General features: G+C 33.3%; 5 protein-coding genes across 5 annotated transcripts; 2 read left to right on the top strand and 3 right to left on the bottom strand.

Annotated features, from left to right (window-relative positions):
* Positions 1 to 236: 236 nt before the first annotated feature.
* On the bottom strand, positions 237 to 4824 carry LOC115444421 (enolase-phosphatase E1). Its single transcript, XM_030170199.2, has 5 exons — positions 4467 to 4824; positions 3755 to 4243; positions 3335 to 3478; positions 2426 to 2537; positions 237 to 2354 (listed from the first exon to the last, which is right to left on the bottom strand). Exons 1-5 carry the CDS (start codon positions 4656 to 4658, stop codon positions 2293 to 2295), a joined length of 999 nt encoding a protein of 332 aa, XP_030026059.2. The 5' UTR covers positions 4659 to 4824; the 3' UTR covers positions 237 to 2292.
* A 249-nt stretch (positions 4825 to 5073) lies between these two features.
* LOC115444422 (uncharacterized protein C7orf50 homolog) lies at positions 5074 to 5923 on the top strand. Its single transcript, XM_030170201.2, has one exon. The coding sequence runs from the start codon at positions 5216 to 5218 to the stop codon at positions 5906 to 5908; it is 693 nt and encodes a 230-aa protein (XP_030026061.2). The 5' UTR covers positions 5074 to 5215; the 3' UTR covers positions 5909 to 5923.
* Positions 5917 to 6950, bottom strand: LOC115444423 (thioredoxin, mitochondrial). The gene is made up of 2 exons (XM_037439003.1): positions 6685 to 6950; positions 5917 to 6264 (listed from the first exon to the last, which is right to left on the bottom strand). The coding sequence occupies exons 1-2, from the start codon at positions 6870 to 6872 to the stop codon at positions 6000 to 6002; spliced, it is 453 nt and encodes a 150-aa protein (XP_037294900.1). The 5' UTR covers positions 6873 to 6950; the 3' UTR covers positions 5917 to 5999.
* Positions 6951 to 7587: 637 nt separating this feature from the next.
* LOC115444408 (eukaryotic translation initiation factor 3 subunit L) lies at positions 7588 to 12751 on the top strand. Its single transcript, XM_030170176.2, is given in 11 exon segments — positions 7588 to 7614; positions 7719 to 7811; positions 9176 to 9340; positions 9608 to 9831; positions 10131 to 10263; positions 10628 to 10729; positions 10731 to 10769; positions 11037 to 11324; positions 11422 to 11607; positions 11844 to 12077; positions 12427 to 12751. Coding segments are annotated over 11 exon segments (1626 nt in total). The 3' UTR covers positions 12562 to 12751.
* Positions 12752 to 12756: 5 nt separating this feature from the next.
* On the bottom strand, positions 12757 to 16876 carry LOC119189437 (pentatricopeptide repeat-containing protein 1, mitochondrial-like). Its single transcript, XM_037439001.1, has 4 exons — positions 16354 to 16876; positions 16106 to 16278; positions 15054 to 15225; positions 12757 to 13008 (listed from the first exon to the last, which is right to left on the bottom strand). The coding sequence occupies exons 1-4, from the start codon at positions 16627 to 16629 to the stop codon at positions 12766 to 12768; spliced, it is 864 nt and encodes a 287-aa protein (XP_037294898.1). The 5' UTR covers positions 16630 to 16876; the 3' UTR covers positions 12757 to 12765.
* Between the last annotated feature and the right edge of the window lie 519 nt (positions 16877 to 17395).

Below are 17395 nucleotides of genomic sequence, written 5' to 3'. Positions count from 1 at the left end.
CTATTTTAATATTCGTAAACCTTATTCTCTCTATTATGACTTAATATTTCACTCGATTTCAATAGCTTCGCACTGTTAGCACTATCGCTTTGAATTGTTATAAATAAAATTGTATTGAAATAACGAAAGTACATAAAAAAATAACAAATCAATACCTTGAAGTTTTGTATAACAATTTTGATATTATATTGTATTAAAACTGGATGGTATTTTATTTAAGGAAACAAAAAAGAAAATTTAGAAATTATCAATATCACTCTTTATTGATTTTAAAAAAATATTTATGTTACACAATCATTACATTATTATTAGATCCTATAACCAACAATATTCCCGTGATACAGTAGTGTCTATGCCTTGGCAATATTCACCCGACCAGCAGACTACTACACTACGTAATGAATATGAAGACAAAAATATTTTTGCGTAACTCTATTAGCTTAACGAATTTCATTCATCGCTCAGAACCCACTATACGAAAAACTCTTAATAAATTTAGGCCCTAAGTACAGCTGTCATACTAGAAATAAGGGAACACAAAATGTTGGAACAGCCGGGAACTACTAAGTAACTGGAAAAAAATATTCACTCAATATTTCATAAAGATACAGCCATAACAATGCATAGTAAAATCTATGAAGTACTAGCAGAGGGTAATTCGTAGTACAAATAAGAACTAGACTATTAGGTATTGCAATACAATACTACAGACTTCCCCTGGCACTAACAGATATCACAAGGTCGCAACGAGGACGCGAACATGTAGATACAACATTACAGACTTAGATATTTTTACAAGAAATAGACATAAAGGAAGTATAGATATAATACATGAGTAAAAATCTGTTTTATTACACATCGGCGCCTATTATGGATATGTTATGAAAAGCTACAAGTTGAATGAATACCTGCCAATAAAATTATTTCACAGCCGATGTCGAGAATATATTAATAAACAATACATTCATTTATATCATGAATTAGTTGATATATTGTGTATGTCAATAGCATATTATTAAATATTTATTCTTCATTCTTAACCTATTTATTTAGTACATAATAATAAATTAGTTGCATTCAGAGATATTTAGAATTTGAAGATGATTGTATACAGCATGATGTCGTTACTACGCTACACTTGAATTATTATTCTTAAAACTAGGTCACAAAATAGGAATCTGCAATAAAAGAGTAAAAATTATTACATTAAATTCGTAGCGATGACAATTATGTGGCCGCGACGCACCGTATCGGCGCACACGAGGGTAAAATCACCTCCATAATATGGATATGTCTATATGAATCGAAAAAACAATTGCTTTAGTTGAAAATGAGCTGAAGATTGTGCAAAGAAGTGAGCACAACGTATTCGGACGGAAAATATCTATTTTACAATCTAAATACTTGTGCAATACCAAATTAAACCACAATTACTGTAAAAAAAAGGCTCTAAACTAGTGTTAATTTTATTTTATAGACACATTGATGTCCCAAAACTGCATAATTATTTATATTGGTCCAATTTCAGGTCTCATCCCAATGTCTCGTCATGGAAAAAATCACTATAATAATTGTTTCAACTCAACAAAACGATATTTATGTCTACAAGTAAATGTGATACAGCTGATTAAATGACTGATAAATATTTAGCAATTAATATCTATATTAATGTTTGTACAAGGATGAAATGCACAAATGGAATGAAAGGAAATGTAGACCCTTATTACTACAAGCACCAGAAGATCTCAAATGTTACTACACCATCCTACTACTACTTGAAATACATGATAGGTACTAAATAACATAGTAAATAAGGGAACACATACACAATTACTTATTTAAGTGACATAAAATACCCTTTTCAAATGTCTTGACTAACAACAAAAACTAACATAAAACATATTGCAGATTCCCTAAATCCACTTTTAAAGTTATCCAAATACATACTATGACTCATATGCAAATTGTATTATGCTTCATTGGAAAACAATAATTAAATTATAATGAAAACAAGTCAACAAGCTAAATGTAAAATAAAATATGAAACTAAAAACATGGACGTAAGTGAAATGAATGTGTAAGATAGTTTAATAAACTTATTTATATAAATAACCTTCACACCCTGTAAAATTACAATCCAGATTTAAGCGTAAATAGATGTGTATGAATCCATAGGTAATGAGGATTTAAATTATGTTCCGTAAAGATGGTAATTTTATGAGGTGCGTCAGTGGCATTGAGCTATCAACGGGGCGCTGCGCCCAGCTGGACCCTGTCTGTACCGCTTACCATTCACTGGTCCTTACGTGCTTTCTTTTTGCTTTTCTTGGATACTTTGGCATCCGTCCAAGTATCTGTAAGAATTAAAAATGGTAAAATAATCATTTAAAATAAATAAATATAATCCATTTAAAAGCATACCAACCACCAAGTTCATCAAAGACTGGCGCATTTTGCTTGTCATCCTGTTTGTCTGAAACGGTGTTGTCTTTCTCAACAGGCTCTACCTTTGCAGTGCTCTTGGCTGCTGTGACAGTCTGCAACATAAATTTTAATTACATTGTTACTCCATAAAACAAAACTTGTGATTGCCATAGCGCCACCTAAGTGTAAGTCTTCCCAAAGCACAAAAAGATGCATGTATATATATTCATGGGTGCAAGGTAAATAGAGTAATCTACAAATTAATATTTGTTTTTATAGCATTATCTCTATATTAAAAAAGGGTCTACTGTAATAAAATGTTTTATTTTTTGCAGATTTCGCTTTATTTCTCTTAATTTTTTTACGTTAAGCTAATTACATATGTTCTTTAAAATTATATGAACTGAATGCATCCAAGTAATGTTACTTATTGACTCAGGAATGCGGGCATCATCTACTTACGCACAAAACGGTCATCTGCCAGTTAATCCGTGCTTCACCACATAAAAATATAACATTTAAAATGCTATTTTTATTTTATTTTCCTTATATATTATGTGTGTTACAGTATTATACTCTGTAACACACATATTTTTATTTATTATTAGTCAGATAGTCATGCATTTATATGTTAAAATATTCAATAGAATGATTTATTATGTTCTGAACAAGTCCATTATGCAGGTGAAAGCACAATAATATATAATAATACAAGAATTAATAGTTACTATAAATTAGTAACCTAGTGCATTTATGCAATCTTGATATTTAATTATTGTACATAACATTAAGATACCTTTGCTCAAGACACAAATATTTTTACATAATAATATACAATTTGTTCATTTGATACAATCAATAAAAATAAATTCAAATTGAAAGTGTACAACCAATAATTTTAAATACTCACTTCAGCAGTCTTCTTCTTACTCTGCTTCTCTTTATTTTCCTTTTTCTTGTTACTCCTGAGATCTTTGACATCAGTCAGCTCGTGCACCTCAGGAATCACCTCATCATCAGCAACACCCTGCGCAACCTGATCACGACGCTCTGCCTGAAAAATTCAGATAAGATTCCAATAAGTATTTTATTTTAACATTTGGCTAGTGATAAATGATCTTAAAAAATGTGTGGTCTTGAAGCTGTATTTGTTTATGCCAGGTTTCGGCACAATGTGTTGATACAACTTCAGAATTCTAATAACATCTTAATTTTTCTATGAAATGCTAAATTGTTTTAACGAATTTATGAATGTAGACATCATACTACATTCAAACTCCTCAAATTATTACAGATACTTTCACCACCTTAAATGTCAAAGTGGCTTTACCTCCTTAAGGACACGCTGCAACTCCTCCACCTGAGCTTGCAGAGCACGGGCTGAATCTTCATTAACATGTGGTCCCTCTGCACTAACCACTTTAATGGTCTCAGCTGGTTCCTCCGCAGGGCGGGCAGCCTCCACATCAGCATCCTTTACTTTTTTGTTTTTCTTAGCTGGGCTCTCCTTCTTTTTTCCCTTTTCTTTCTCTTCAGGAGCCTTTACCTTCTTTTTGTCTCCCTTCTTTGGCACCTCCTGCCACAAACCATCATCAAAATCAGCTGGCTTCTCAACTTCGACCACAATCTTGCTCTTCTTTCCTTTCTTCTCAGCTGGAACTTCTTTCTTAGCTACTTTAGCTTCCACAGGTCTTTCCTTCGGTTTCGGTTTTTCAGCTTCTTTCACCTTTTCCTCCTTCTTCTCTTTGGTGGGAGATTTTTTGGAGCTCTCAGACTTTGTCTTCACTTCATCGGACGTAGTGCGGTTGGGTGAAGACTTCTAAAACCGACACAAACATATGACAATTACTTCATAACACAGTCACAAGTCACCATAGAGTAAATTTAAAATTTTGGTATGAAATAAAAACTAATACAGTATAAATTTAATTACAAGTTGCAAAACAACGTTTTATATCTCCCGGTTAAACTACGAGCATATGCTTCCAGGTTAAAAATAAAATGAGCGAACATTCATAACGGCGGGAGAGTAGAACATTTACCTTGTCCTTCTTTTTATTCTTTTTATTGGCGGATTTCCTGTCATCCACGACCAGGGGTAGTTTATCGAACTGCGGCTGCTCCGCCGAATGAAAACCAAATACGAAAACGAGCGCGGCGCAAACTAAAACAACAGCTACCGTCGCTGCAGTGAATACAAACTGCGCATTAGACACTTGATTTAAAATCTCCATTTTCAGTCTCTATTCTAAACTGCCCAAAAAATACAGTTCACATATAACGTTATCGTAAAGGTGTGATAATGTTGAACAAATTAATTCTCGAGCGATAAAAGCAGACACGGAGACATGATGACGCGGCTGTGACGTGCCAAAAAATTGCGATTTGTCGATTTCTGGGTGACCAATATCATGATTTTATTGATCATTTTTCATTTTATTTCTTTTCGTAACCTTTCTCTGAACTTTGTATTTACCTTTAATTCTTCATGAATAAATAATTAATATTTTCAAATTTCATTTTATATTTTTATCTAACTTCACATCCAATACTTACTTATTCGACTAAATCGACTAAAGGTATAAATGTGAACCAGATAACTCGACTATTGTACTAGGTAGGTATTCCTCATGATTTTCTCGCCATTTTTAAAGATAAGTCTTGAATTTTCATTTCACTCATTCAATAAAGCGATTTGTAAACAACACACCTAACCTAAAAAATAATCATAAGTTATTTAGGTTATGTGAATGCACTGTGAAGTGTAAATAATTACGTTAGTAATAAAAGTATGGGGAACAAAAACAAAAAGAGGAATAGGAGTGAACATGACAAAAAGGATAAATCTAATAATTCCAATGCGGATCCACAAAATGTGAAAGATACAGAAGTAGAAACGGGAGATAAGGAGGCTGATAACGAAGAATATGAAAATACAGAGAAACTGCATGACATTGAAGACAATTCTGAAGAGGATGAGCCGCCAAAAAAGAAAAAAAAGAAGAAGCAAGCCGTCGTTGGTGAGACGAATGAAAAAAAAGGCAAAAAGTCTATTAGACAAATGAAAAAGGAAAAGCACCTGCAGAGGCAGACTGAAGCAGCAGCAGTAGCAAAAGACCAACTGAAATCACAGTGTATTAACTACCTCTCGCAGTGGAAACACAATAGAGATAACTGGAAATTTATGAAAGCAAAACAAGTGTGGCTTTTCAAAAACAAGTTCTCCTCAAACTTAGTGCCAGACTCATCATGGCCAACACTTCTTGAATATTTTGAATCTGCTAAAGGTAATATTCGTAATATGCTTTTGGAAGATTCAAAAAAAGTTATTAACCAAATGGATGAATGGACAGAAAAGCAAAAAGATAACAAAGATACTGAGGCCAATGAGGATGATGTAAATGATAATGAAACTCCTAGCAACAAACCAGATGATACCTCATACAAAAGAGCAAGGGACCTAATACAATGTTTAGAGGAATAAACATTAAATTTTTAATATGCATTTTTATTAAAATAAAGTCAACTACATTATGGTAACAACAATAATTTAGCAAATATGTAATAACAATAATTTATGCTTTGACTGTAGCTTTTGATTCATCTGAAGCAAATTGTTCAATCCACTTGCGCAGCTTGTCGGTGTCCTGCAATCCAACAAGACGTTGTTGAACCTTTCCATTCTTAATAGCCACAAGGACAGGCACAGAGCTCACTTCGTAATCTAGAGCCAAGTCCGTTTGCTCATCAATATCAACCTTAGCCAGGATCACTTTACCCTTGCTTTCAGAGATTATTGATTCTAGACGAGGAGTTAAAAGCCTGCAAGGGTTGCACCATCTGAAACATAACTTTCAAATGTATAAATGTTGTATGCTAAAAACTCACATAAAGTAAGTGGAAAGTATATAGTAGAACTAAATGCATAGGTACACATTGCAAAGTGATAATTATTGCATTATTCATTTATATAATTTTATAATTGCATAAGATTAGTAATGTTGAGTTTACAATGAATAGATATTACAATTTGATTTTGGCATCCAAAGTGATATATCAAAGATTAACAAAAGGTATAATAAAAAGTCATAAAATATGATAACTGAATTGCGTTTAATCTTACATTTATAAGTTCCACTTTTCGTGAGTGCTATATTACTCTTTATAATGAAAACAGGCTTATTATCGGAAGAAAATTCCCAGTTAAAGTTAACAAAGAATGATAATACCCGAAATCTCAATAATTAGGTAGGTACTTACGTCGCAAAGAAATCGACCACCACAGGAACTTTACTATTGATGACTTTTTCCTTAAAGTCGTCGGTGCTTTGGATTTTTACTATGTCCTGTTTTACTGATGTTACGGAGATGTTTCTTATTGTAGTGTGGCAATTCTTTGTCACATATGTGCTTCTAATAAGCAAATTAGTTATATTTTTCGCGAGCATTTTTGTTTGGAAAAATCTGCGAAAATTGTGAAATAGAAATGACAAGATTCAACATAGTCATAGAGTTTTCTGTAATGAACAGGGTTACAACTCTCAAAAATATTTACCCCTAATTCGAAAGAACAATCCTATAAATTGACAAATTTACTTAGAAAAGCCTTAATAAATTTATGTTGTTATTAGTTTTTTAGTTTTCTCCTGATGTAGATAGATATTGTAACTTTGACTTGCGGATGACCTACATCCCAGTCCGCCCCGTGACTATGAAGACCGCTAAGTCTTCGAAACATTGGGAGAAAATAATAATAACAATACTTTGATCCAATGGTAGGTAGGTACTTTCCCGATACATTGTTTAGAATTTCGAATTAAGTAATTGATAAGGCGTTAAATGTAAACAAAGTAAATTATAAAAAGACTGTGATAAGTTTGTGTAGGTAATATAAACACGAATAGAACTTTGATAATTTTCCTGGATTTTTTGATTGACGGAATTTCTTCATTGAGTTAATGAAATTCAAAATTATACAGACAGCGTTTACGCTATTTGACATATGGGCAACACTGCCCATAGGGCCATATGTCAAATAGCGTAAACGCTGTCTTTTGGGAATCGGGCCTTCCGAGTTCTAAATTACACCATTCGTTATTGTGGTGTTATTTGATATAAAACTGAAATTTTGCCTCTATGTTCTGATAATAACAATAAACTAAAATGTATTCGAGTGACGATTACAACGAGGTCTGTATAAAATAAATAGTTATTTTATTACAAAGGGTTAATAATCCTACATAACCTATTACTTACGTAGACAAGTGTTCAATGAAGACTTTTATGTGCTTTAGGGAGGCTACGAGTCTTACGGTGATTATGAAGCACCATCAGGCGAGCAATATGAAGGTGACTACGATAGATCGTATTATAAAATGCCCGATATGGTAAGTCTTCTTTTTCTATTAAAAATCTTGGTTTACAGATCATAGTTGGCCGTATCTTTTCGAATAGCTAATGTAAATAATATACAAATTTTATGATATTATGTTGTAAATTTTACTCATACACGCTAGATTAATTCCATAACACTTGCAAGAAATAATATTCGACTATAAAGACTTGTTTCGCATAGCTTAATTAAAATTTCAATTGTTTGCCATTAAATGTGTCCTACAGGTGCAGGCTCTGAGGACAGAGAGAGAGGGCTTCAATTAATTTTCATTATTCAACAATTTAGTGCAGCAAGACCTTATAGAATTTAGGGACATAAGAAATTTTATTAGCATATATAACTTGTATGTGTTTTAACAAATGCAATATTATTTTATTTATTCCTAAATGTAACATTTTAGTAATGTATCATAAATTTTTGGTAAAGAAATTTATTATCATAGTTTTTTATAAATCTCTTAAACTTAATCCATCTTATTACAAAAGGCGAAATAAACCTTAGCTTAAACCTGTACTAACAAAACCAGGCTTATCTGGGAAACCATGGTTTACATTTGTCCATATTACAAAACCCATTAAAACCAAAGACTTCTTAGTACCGCGATTTAAACCATGGCCTGTATAAATAAAAACCACAGTTAAATACAAACAACATTCGTTCAATACGACATCATTTAATCGCAACATTCCATATACCCAAAAAAGAAAATGTTTTGTCATATAATGTTAATGGTTAAATAATGTTTAGGAGTATTAAAAATATAAAGACTTGGTTATTTTGCTCCAAGATCAACAATAGTTGGAACTTCGATTGCAGTTTTGTTTAGGTTTCAAGTTTTAACTAATGTTGTATTAGCTGGTAATACATCAAAATGCGTGATACGAAACGTAAGCTTCCCGCGCGTTATGTGAAACCATAACATTAAACTAAACTATTGCGGTGACTATGGTGACTATTGCAAATAGCTTTGAAATTTATTATGAGTGTCTTATTGTATAGAACAATTGACTCTTTGTAATATTGTGATGGATCCACGAAAGAAAAAAAGATCTGATAATTGGAGTACGGAGTCGAGTCTATTAGGTCGGCGTGGCGTTTCCAGTAGCTCAACGGCTTCAATATCCTCAATATCGACTGAATCTACCATGTTAATATCCATGTTTTAGTTAAACCTCGTTTTGTAATAAGACGGAATAAGTCTAACATTATTCATATTATTGGTACCTAAACATTAGTTTCCTAGTTTAGTTTTAGCTCTAAAACATACTAAAAAATTCAATTATCTGCACTCTTGCATAAAATAATGATTATAATTGTGTTATATTTTTTTTAATAAATGATCTATTTACATTTCAGGTTAAAAAATTCCTGGTCTACTTCCGTAACATGATAAATGAGGGAGTGACTTATGAGATTCTGAATCTGTATGAGAATACTTTCCCTAAACTTACTGAGCAGTATTTTGAGAATACTCCCTGGCCTGAGGAGGAGGAGGTTGCTCCTATTGTGGACAATGATCATGTAAGTTGCAGTCTAAATAAAACTTGTCCATTATGGATATGGGTATTAGAATAATTTTAAAATACATGATCATATACATTTATTGTTACACTAAGGTTCCTCACGGCTTTGCATTATGAAAGTTCTGTGGGATAAACATAATCTGTATTATTATGTTTGTTTACAATTGTTTATTTTTGTGTTAAAATTCATTCAAATATATGACAAACCTTTACATTTATAATATTAGTTACATTATTTACCATACTATAATTTACATTTCCACAGGTGTTTATGATCCTGTACAAGGAACTGTACTACCGTGACATATACGCGCGTGTCCCGGGCGGACCGAAACCGGACCAACGGTTCCATTCATTCTACAACTACTGCGATTTGTTCAACTACATCCTCTCTGCGGAGACGCCGGTGCAGCTGGAACTGCCTGATCAGTGGCTCTGGGAGCTGATTGATGAGTTTGTTTATCAGTTCCAGTCGTTTGCGCAATACAGGTTGGTGTTTTCTTTAAGGTAGTTAACTATATTTCTAATCTGAGTATTTGAAGCAGATAAAATGGTTTCTTTTTTTTTATGATTGCAGTTCAAACTGATAGTTCTTTCCTGCCATGTTTACTTGTAGGTATTAAAAGGCAGCCTGTGTTTATTCATAACATGGGCTAGATATGTGCTCAATTACAATCAAATCTGAATCAAAGCATAATGACATAAGTGTTTATAACGTAAACAAAAAATCTAATATCATAACAAATTTACACCTTTACAAAATGACTAGGATTTGTATAATATTTTAGATCGCGCACATCTAAGCTCAGTCCTGCTGAAATTGAAGCATTGAACACTGAGAACAAAGCATGGAATGTTCTCTGCATCCTCAATGTGCTGCATTCTCTGGTAGACAAGTCCAACATCAAAAGGCAGCTTGAGGTTTGTTGTTTTTTATACAAATATATACAAAATATATTCCTTTATTCCGTGTATTGTTACTCAGCTTTTATATCCAGCTAATTTATGAGGATATTTATTTAGCCTACAATATGAGATAAAAGAATGGTTTAGTGTAAGCAGAAATTGCGGCTAAAGGATTCCAAATTATAATTTCATTTGAATTTTATTTCTGAATTTGGAAGAGATATAATAATTTAATTATTTTATTAGACATGTGATAATTTCACATGGAATTATAAAAGAAAGAAATAATACTATGAGGCTGTATGTTCGCTGTTATAAGCCTTATGATTGGATTATTCTTTTTTAATAATCCTCCTTTTTAATGTTAATTTGCTTTTAGGTGTACGCGGCTGGTGGTGACCCGGACTCAGTGGCCGGTGAATTCGGCCGCCATTCGCTTTACAAGATGTTGGGGTACTTCTCCCTCGTAGGCTTGTTGCGCTTTGCATTCTCTGCTCGGAGATTATTATCAGGCTATCAAGGTAACACCATAATATTATAATTATGATTACAGTCAATTCATATTGTTTCTGTTATAGCCTTAATCTTAATTTATTTTATTCAAAGTTAATACACCAATACACTTGGTTTTATATCATAATATTTTTAGCAACTTGTAATTTTATGTGACTATATTTATTTTAGTAATTTAATTATTAGTCTTCCATTAGCTGGGATGATAACTTGTTCAGCCAGTGGGTCAACTCAAGTACCGCTAGAACGGTTATATTTTAATATCTCATTTCCAGGTCCTGGAAAACATTGAGCTGCACAAGAAATCTCAGTATTCGCACGTACCAGCGTGCCAAATATCCACTTCATACTATGTGGGCTTCGCGTACATGATGATGCGCCGCTACGCTGACGCCATCCGCACGCTCTCCTCCGCTTTGCTGTACATGCAGCGCACAAAGCAGCTCTTCTCATCCCGTTCGTACCAGAACGATCAGATCAACAAACAGACTGAGCAAATGTACAATCTTCTGGCCATTTGCTTGGTTCTTCACCCGCAGTGCGTGGACGAATCTATTCAGCAGGTGAGTTTATTAATAATATATATTTTAGTGTTCACGATTACGTTCTATATGATTAAATGTAACAAAAACTTATTAATATTACTTGGGTAATTTATAGGTACTAAGAGAAAAGAACTATCATGAGAAGATGTTCAAGATGCAGTATGGAGATTTGGGAGAATTTGAATCCTGCTTTACTTTCGCGTGCCCCAAATTCCTGTCGCCCTGCCCACCCCCCATCGAGCCTGGCTCAAACTACGGCCGCGATGCCGTCAAGCATCAAACTCAAGTTTTTATGGATGAGGTTTGTTATATAAAAAACATTTTTACACAGATATAAACTACTTTATATATGCAGACACTTACTCACAAAATGCCCACAAGTTAGTGATTTGTTCTTCTACTCATTTAATGGTATTCAAAATACTATTAGACAACCATTGTGATTTAAAAGATAGGACTTTATTTATTCCTAGTTGCTATTTCAACTAAAAGTGCTTTTATTACAAATCAGTACATTAACAGAGTTACCAATTTCAGGTTCGCCAGCAGAAAATGTTGCCAACTATTCGGTCTTACTTGAAGCTGTACACGACCCTTCCGTTGGCCAAACTAGCGGCGTTCATGTCAGCGGCGCGCGGCGGCGACAGGGATGCCGCGCGAGAACACGCCGCTCTCGCCATACACCTGCTCTGCTTCAAGCACAAGATGAAGAACGTCGTGTGGACCAAGGGACCTAGCGGACTCGATGGAAAGTTCCAGAGTGGGTCTGAGGTAATTAGTGAATGTTTATAATAAATATAATATCCTAGGTTCTTATCTATATAGAAGTATCTATGTTAGATCATAGAAACTACTAGAACAACCTAACTTAATTAGTTTATTAAGATAGGTTGTCTTAACAAAGCTTAATAAGTGATTTATTAATAATCTTATGGTAAATCAATGATTCCTAAACTGTATCACTTCATATTTTTTTTCTATCTTAGGATAGCTCACTTTATTTTCAGGATTCGATAGTCATTTTTTTAGTATAAAGCTTTATGGAACTTAGAGTGCGTAGACTGCATAATATGCATTACGCGTTTACAAGCACTAATTATCTATTATTATTCATTTTCAGTTGGATTTCTACATCGACAACGACATGATTCACATTGCAGACACTAAGGTGGCCCACCGTTACGGCGACTTCTTCATTCGCAAACTTCTCAAGTTTGAGGAACTGAACAGAAAACTACATCTAATTAAAATTTAAACATGTAATCCATAGCCCTGATCAATAAATATAATTAATCCCATCTCCGCATCACCTTCTGATGAATTTATGCAAAATTACAAGAAATATTATAACATTTGAAGTAATTCTGTTTATGTTCGGCACATATTCTTGATCAGGTATATAAGATTTGTAACCCACAATTTTCAAATAAAAATCAAGAACAATACTTTATTTTTTTATTTATAACTTTGGCGCGTAAGGCACATATTTTCGATTCCTTTTATAAAATTTTTTAGGCTCCACTATTTTAATATTCTGCCTTTGCACAGTTTCAACACTTTCTTCTCGAAATTGCTGCCAAGGATGTTCCGGTTCCAAAGCCTTTTCGACATCCATTTCCTTCAGCCATTTCGTATATGCTTTTGAATACTTTTTATAAGCCTTCTCAAAACCACCGGATTTCGAATTTTTCTGAAATGTTTGCTAAATAACATAAGAAGATTTTACATACTGAACTAAATTTCTTGAAGAGCATCATTAGCAATCTTATTTTTTTATTAGCTCAATCAACCAATACATCTATACTTATAACTAGCTTCCGCTCGCAGCTTCGCCCGCGTGGATTTCGGACTTCAAAAATGGAGCCGGTCGCGAACGTTCGAGAATGTTCGTTTTACGAAGCTACTCGCTAGGTGATTCGCTAGCCTCTAGGTGCCAAGCAAGCCGCCTGCCTGTGCGTTCGCGACCTTATATATATACAAAATAATCCTTATAGCATGATTCAGTATTCACGCATGATGGCTTATTATTAGCGTATTTCATGTATAACTTTGGTGTTTCTATACCGATTTCTATGATTCTTTTTTATGGAATATTTAATTTAATTTAATAATGTTAACTTTTTTAATTAGGGATGACTGAGAGTGTTATAAACGCAAGAGTAGACAAATATAATGAGAAAGCTTCGAACTGCTATGCTATCGGGAGCTACACGTGTTATTGTGAGTCAACCATAAAAGATAGACATATGCTGTCGTGGGATATTTTTTATATAAATTTAAGGCGAACATTTCCGTCATACATGATTTCTGTGTAGCTTTAACCTTTAAGGTTGCACACGCGGCGGAAGCTTAAAAAATGGAGTAACTTCGCCCGTTTTCCCAACATTTCCCTTCACTGCTCTGCTCCTATTAATTGTAGCGCGATGAAAAGTATACTATAACCAGCACAGGAGTATGACAAATAATTGTACCAAGTTTCGTTAAAATCCGCCGAGTAGTTTTTGTTTCTATAACGGTTATACAGACAGACAGACAAAAATTTTACTAATTGCATTTTGGCATCAGTATCGATCCCTAATCACCCCCTGATAGTTATTTTGGAAATATATTTCATGTACAGAATTGACCTCTCTACAGATTTATTATAAGTATAGATAGAAGATATAGAAGAAGATATAGATAAATCTGTAGACAGGTCAATTCTGTACATGAAATATATTTCCAAAATAACTATCAGGGGGTGATTAGGGATCGATACTGATGCCAAAAATGCAATTGGTAAAATTTTTGTCTGTCTGTCTGTCTGTCTGTGTAACCGTTATAGAAACAAAAACTACTCGACGGATTTTAACGAAACTTGGTACAATTAATTGTCATACTCCTGTGCTGGTTATAGTATATTTTTCGTCACGCTACAATTAATAGGAGCAGAGCAGTGAAGGGAAATGTTGGGAAAACGGGAGAAGTTATTCCATTTTTTAAGCTTCCGTCGCGTGTGCAACCTTAATGGTTAAAGCTACACAGAAATCATGTATGACGGAAATGTTCTCCTTAAAATTATGTAAAAAATATCCCACGACAGCATATTATGTCTATCTTTTATGGTTGACTCACAATAACACGTGTAACTCCCGATAGCTTAGCAGTTCGAAGCTTTCTCATTATATTTGTCTACTCTTACGTTTATAACACTCTCAGTCATCCCTAATTTAAAAAGTTAACATTATTAAATATTCCATAAAAAATAATCATAGAAATCGATATAGAAACACCAAAATAATACATGAGATATGCTAATAATAAGCCATCATACGTGAATACTGAATCATGCTATAAAGATTATTTCTGTATATATATAAGGTCGCGAACGCACAGGCAGGCGGCTTGCTTGGCACCTAGAGGCTAGCGAATCACCTAGCGAGTAGCTTCGTAAAACGAACATTCTCGAACGTTCGCGACCGGCTCCATTTTTGAAGTCCGAAGTCCACGCGGGCGAAACATATATAAAATAAAACAAAAGTCCCCCTTTTCTGTCGGTCTATATGTGATCGATTTTCTCAATATATACTGAACGGATATTTATAAATTTTGGTATGGAGATAGTTGAAGACTCTGGGAAGGTAATAGGATTCTGTCTATTTTGAAAAACTCCTTCATGCGGGCGAAGTCGCGAGCAAAACTAGTAGTAACTAAAATTCTATAATTATTTGCAAATAATGTATGAAAAAAAATAAAATTTATACAAACCTTTTTAATAATGTTAGCACATTTCTCATTAAAACCCTCTAAATGTTTAAGAAATATGTTGTTCAAAGGTATTTTTTCTTCTCTCACCACATCCATTATGTACAAAACATAATCAATATCTACATGTGCAGTGCCTTGTCGTAACAATGTGCCAAGAATTTGGATGTTGATTCTGGAAATTTACATAAAACCAAACTAAGTTCTAAAAATATTAAGACCAACATTTGGATTATTGAATGGTTAGTATTGAGTGCAAATTATGTGGCAAATTGTGATCCGTAAAATGTACTTGTGTATAAGGTTAAAATAAACAAAATTGTCTAAATCAAGCAAATCAATGAGTCCCATGTATAAATATAAGGTTGTGTTTCAAAAAGCATGATTTGTAAAGGGACTCATTTTTATGAATATTATTCCTTAGGTAAATATTTGAAACAATTTCAACCTGTTCTTAAAAAAATTGTCATTAGTTTTTGAAACACATCCTAATGTATGGGAGCCATCGAAATAAGATAAATATATAAAAGAATATGAAGATCAAAACATATACTATTGCATAAAGCTGATGAGTTTGTTTGATTGCGCTAATCTCATGAACTACTGGTTCGAATTGAAAAATTATTTTAATGTTGGATAGCCCATTTATCTAGAAAGGTTATAGGCCACTTAACATCACAGTGTGAAGCATCAATGAATACTGCAAAAACGGAAAAAATTTATCCATTTTAAGAGCTTCAGTTGCGTGCGCTACATAAACGGTTAAATCACGCAACAAACCTGTAAGGCTGAATTATTCCTCTTTGGAAGTTGTAAAAGATATATTATAAAACAAAGTGCCCTGCCGCATCTGTCTACCTGTCTGAATGCAATAAACTTAAAAACTACTCTATGGATTATGATGAAATTTGGTTTGGTATGGTACCAAATTTCAGTATTGTAGGACATAGGCTACATTATATTCCAGAAAAATATGTAGTGGGGCTCCTATCCCGGAAATTATTTCACACAGGTTAAGCTGTAAGCTATTAAAATATATAATGAACAGTAATTACTTTATCTGTTCTTCTCTCATTTCATTTATAAGAGCTTCTGCTTTTGATCTAGTTTTACAAGCCATGGCTAATACACCATATGTCATGATATTTACATGCAATCTCTTTTTTTTGTTAAGACGGTAGCGGCTTTCCCGGTATTTGGCTTCCTTTTTAATAATTTCTTTTACATCCTGAAATAAATAATAATATGCTTTATGTCAATAATGCGTATTTATAGTATATTGGAAAATTACAAAAGAACTTACAAAAGCTGCTTCATAGTCAGATCTCAAACATCTCTTCTTAATCAGCATATTATAAAAATCTATATCAGCATTAATTTCTAGCTTTTTCATTGTTTCCAGCAATTTGTTTTCAGCTTCAACTGTTTCTTCTAGCAATGGCAACATCTGTGTTAATGTTTTTATGTCTGGTTTAACAAAACATGCATTCATTTCCTCTAAGAAATCCTCTTGGCCTCCAACAATAGCAAATTTTTCTTGCAAAGTGTGGACTTCTTGCAAATTCAAAACTTGGTCCATTTTAATGTTTTAGATAGTAGATTAGGTACAAATCTTTCATTTATATTAGCTTTATCTATTCTGTTTACTATTTGCATTTGTATTTCATGTTGACCGTTGTAGGGTACTACTTTTTTGTTCTCTACTAAGCCCACATCATCCTGAATTTCAATGGGAGGTGTTTTAGCAACCAACAGTTGAGTATCAATAGCAGTTGTATCTTGATTTACAGATTCAATTTGCAATATATTTTTTTTGTCATCTATTGTAATTTGTTCTTGTATTATTCCTATTAGCTCTTCAATATTTGCCTTATTGCCTAATTGGCAATCTTTAACACATTTCAATATTAAATTAAATGAATAAATGTTTGGCTTTTCTCTTGACCTCAGCATTTTTCTCCATACAATTAATGCATGTCTCAAACCATTTTCTTTGTCAGAAATACAAGCTTGCAGCAAGTGATTGAATGTGTGCACTCTAATTTTTATTTTTTTTGCAATCATTTCATCTACAATTTTAAATGCAGTAGTTAAGTCTCCACATCGGCCAAATGCTTTAATCATGGCATTGTAATTAGTCAAATTTGGATCTACACCTTTTTCAATCATGAGTTCTCTCAAATGTTTTGCATTTTTTAATCCATCTGCTGCCCAGGGGCTGTTGCTGCAAGCATGAAATAAACATGTGTATGTGTCACCAGTGGGTTTAAGACCACGTCTCTTCATTTCATTAAATAATTTAAATGCTTTCTTAGTATATCCCACATCAGCACAGGCTCCAATTA

Source organism: Manduca sexta, chromosome 15, assembly GCF_014839805.1.
Source record: "Manduca sexta isolate Smith_Timp_Sample1 chromosome 15, JHU_Msex_v1.0, whole genome shotgun sequence".
NCBI classification, from domain to species: Eukaryota; Metazoa; Arthropoda; class Insecta; order Lepidoptera; family Sphingidae; genus Manduca; species Manduca sexta.
The sequence above is the reverse complement of the archived record's forward strand: the minus strand, read 5'-3'. Positions and strand labels throughout refer to the sequence as shown.

Coding starts and splice junctions, on each gene's coding strand:
- LOC119189437 (XM_037439001.1), bottom strand. CDS start 16,629: ATGGACCAAGTTTTGAATTTGCAAGAAGTCCACACTTTGCAAGAAAAA. Junction 16,279..16,353: donor CTGACTATGAAGCAGCTTTT/GTAAGTTCTTTT, acceptor TATTTATTTCAG/GATGTAAAAGAAATTATTAA. Junction 15,226..16,105: donor ATGAGAGAAGAACAGATAAA/GTAATTACTGTT, acceptor GTAAATTTCCAG/AATCAACATCCAAATTCTTG.
- LOC115444423 (XM_037439003.1), bottom strand. CDS start 6,872: ATGCTCGCGAAAAATATAACTAATTTGCTTATTAGAAGCACATATGTG. Junction 6,265..6,684: donor GTGGTCGATTTCTTTGCGAC/GTAAGTACCTAC, acceptor GTTATGTTTCAG/ATGGTGCAACCCTTGCAGGC.
- LOC115444421 (XM_030170199.2), bottom strand. CDS start 4,658: ATGGAGATTTTAAATCAAGTGTCTAATGCGCAGTTTGTATTCACTGCA. Junction 3,479..3,754: donor TGCAGCGTGTCCTTAAGGAG/GTAAAGCCACTT, acceptor TGAATTTTTCAG/GCAGAGCGTCGTGATCAGGT. Junction 2,355..2,425: donor AGTCTTTGATGAACTTGGTG/GTTGGTATGCTT, acceptor TAATTCTTACAG/ATACTTGGACGGATGCCAAA.
- LOC115444422 (XM_030170201.2), top strand. CDS start 5,216: ATGGGGAACAAAAACAAAAAGAGGAATAGGAGTGAACATGACAAAAAG.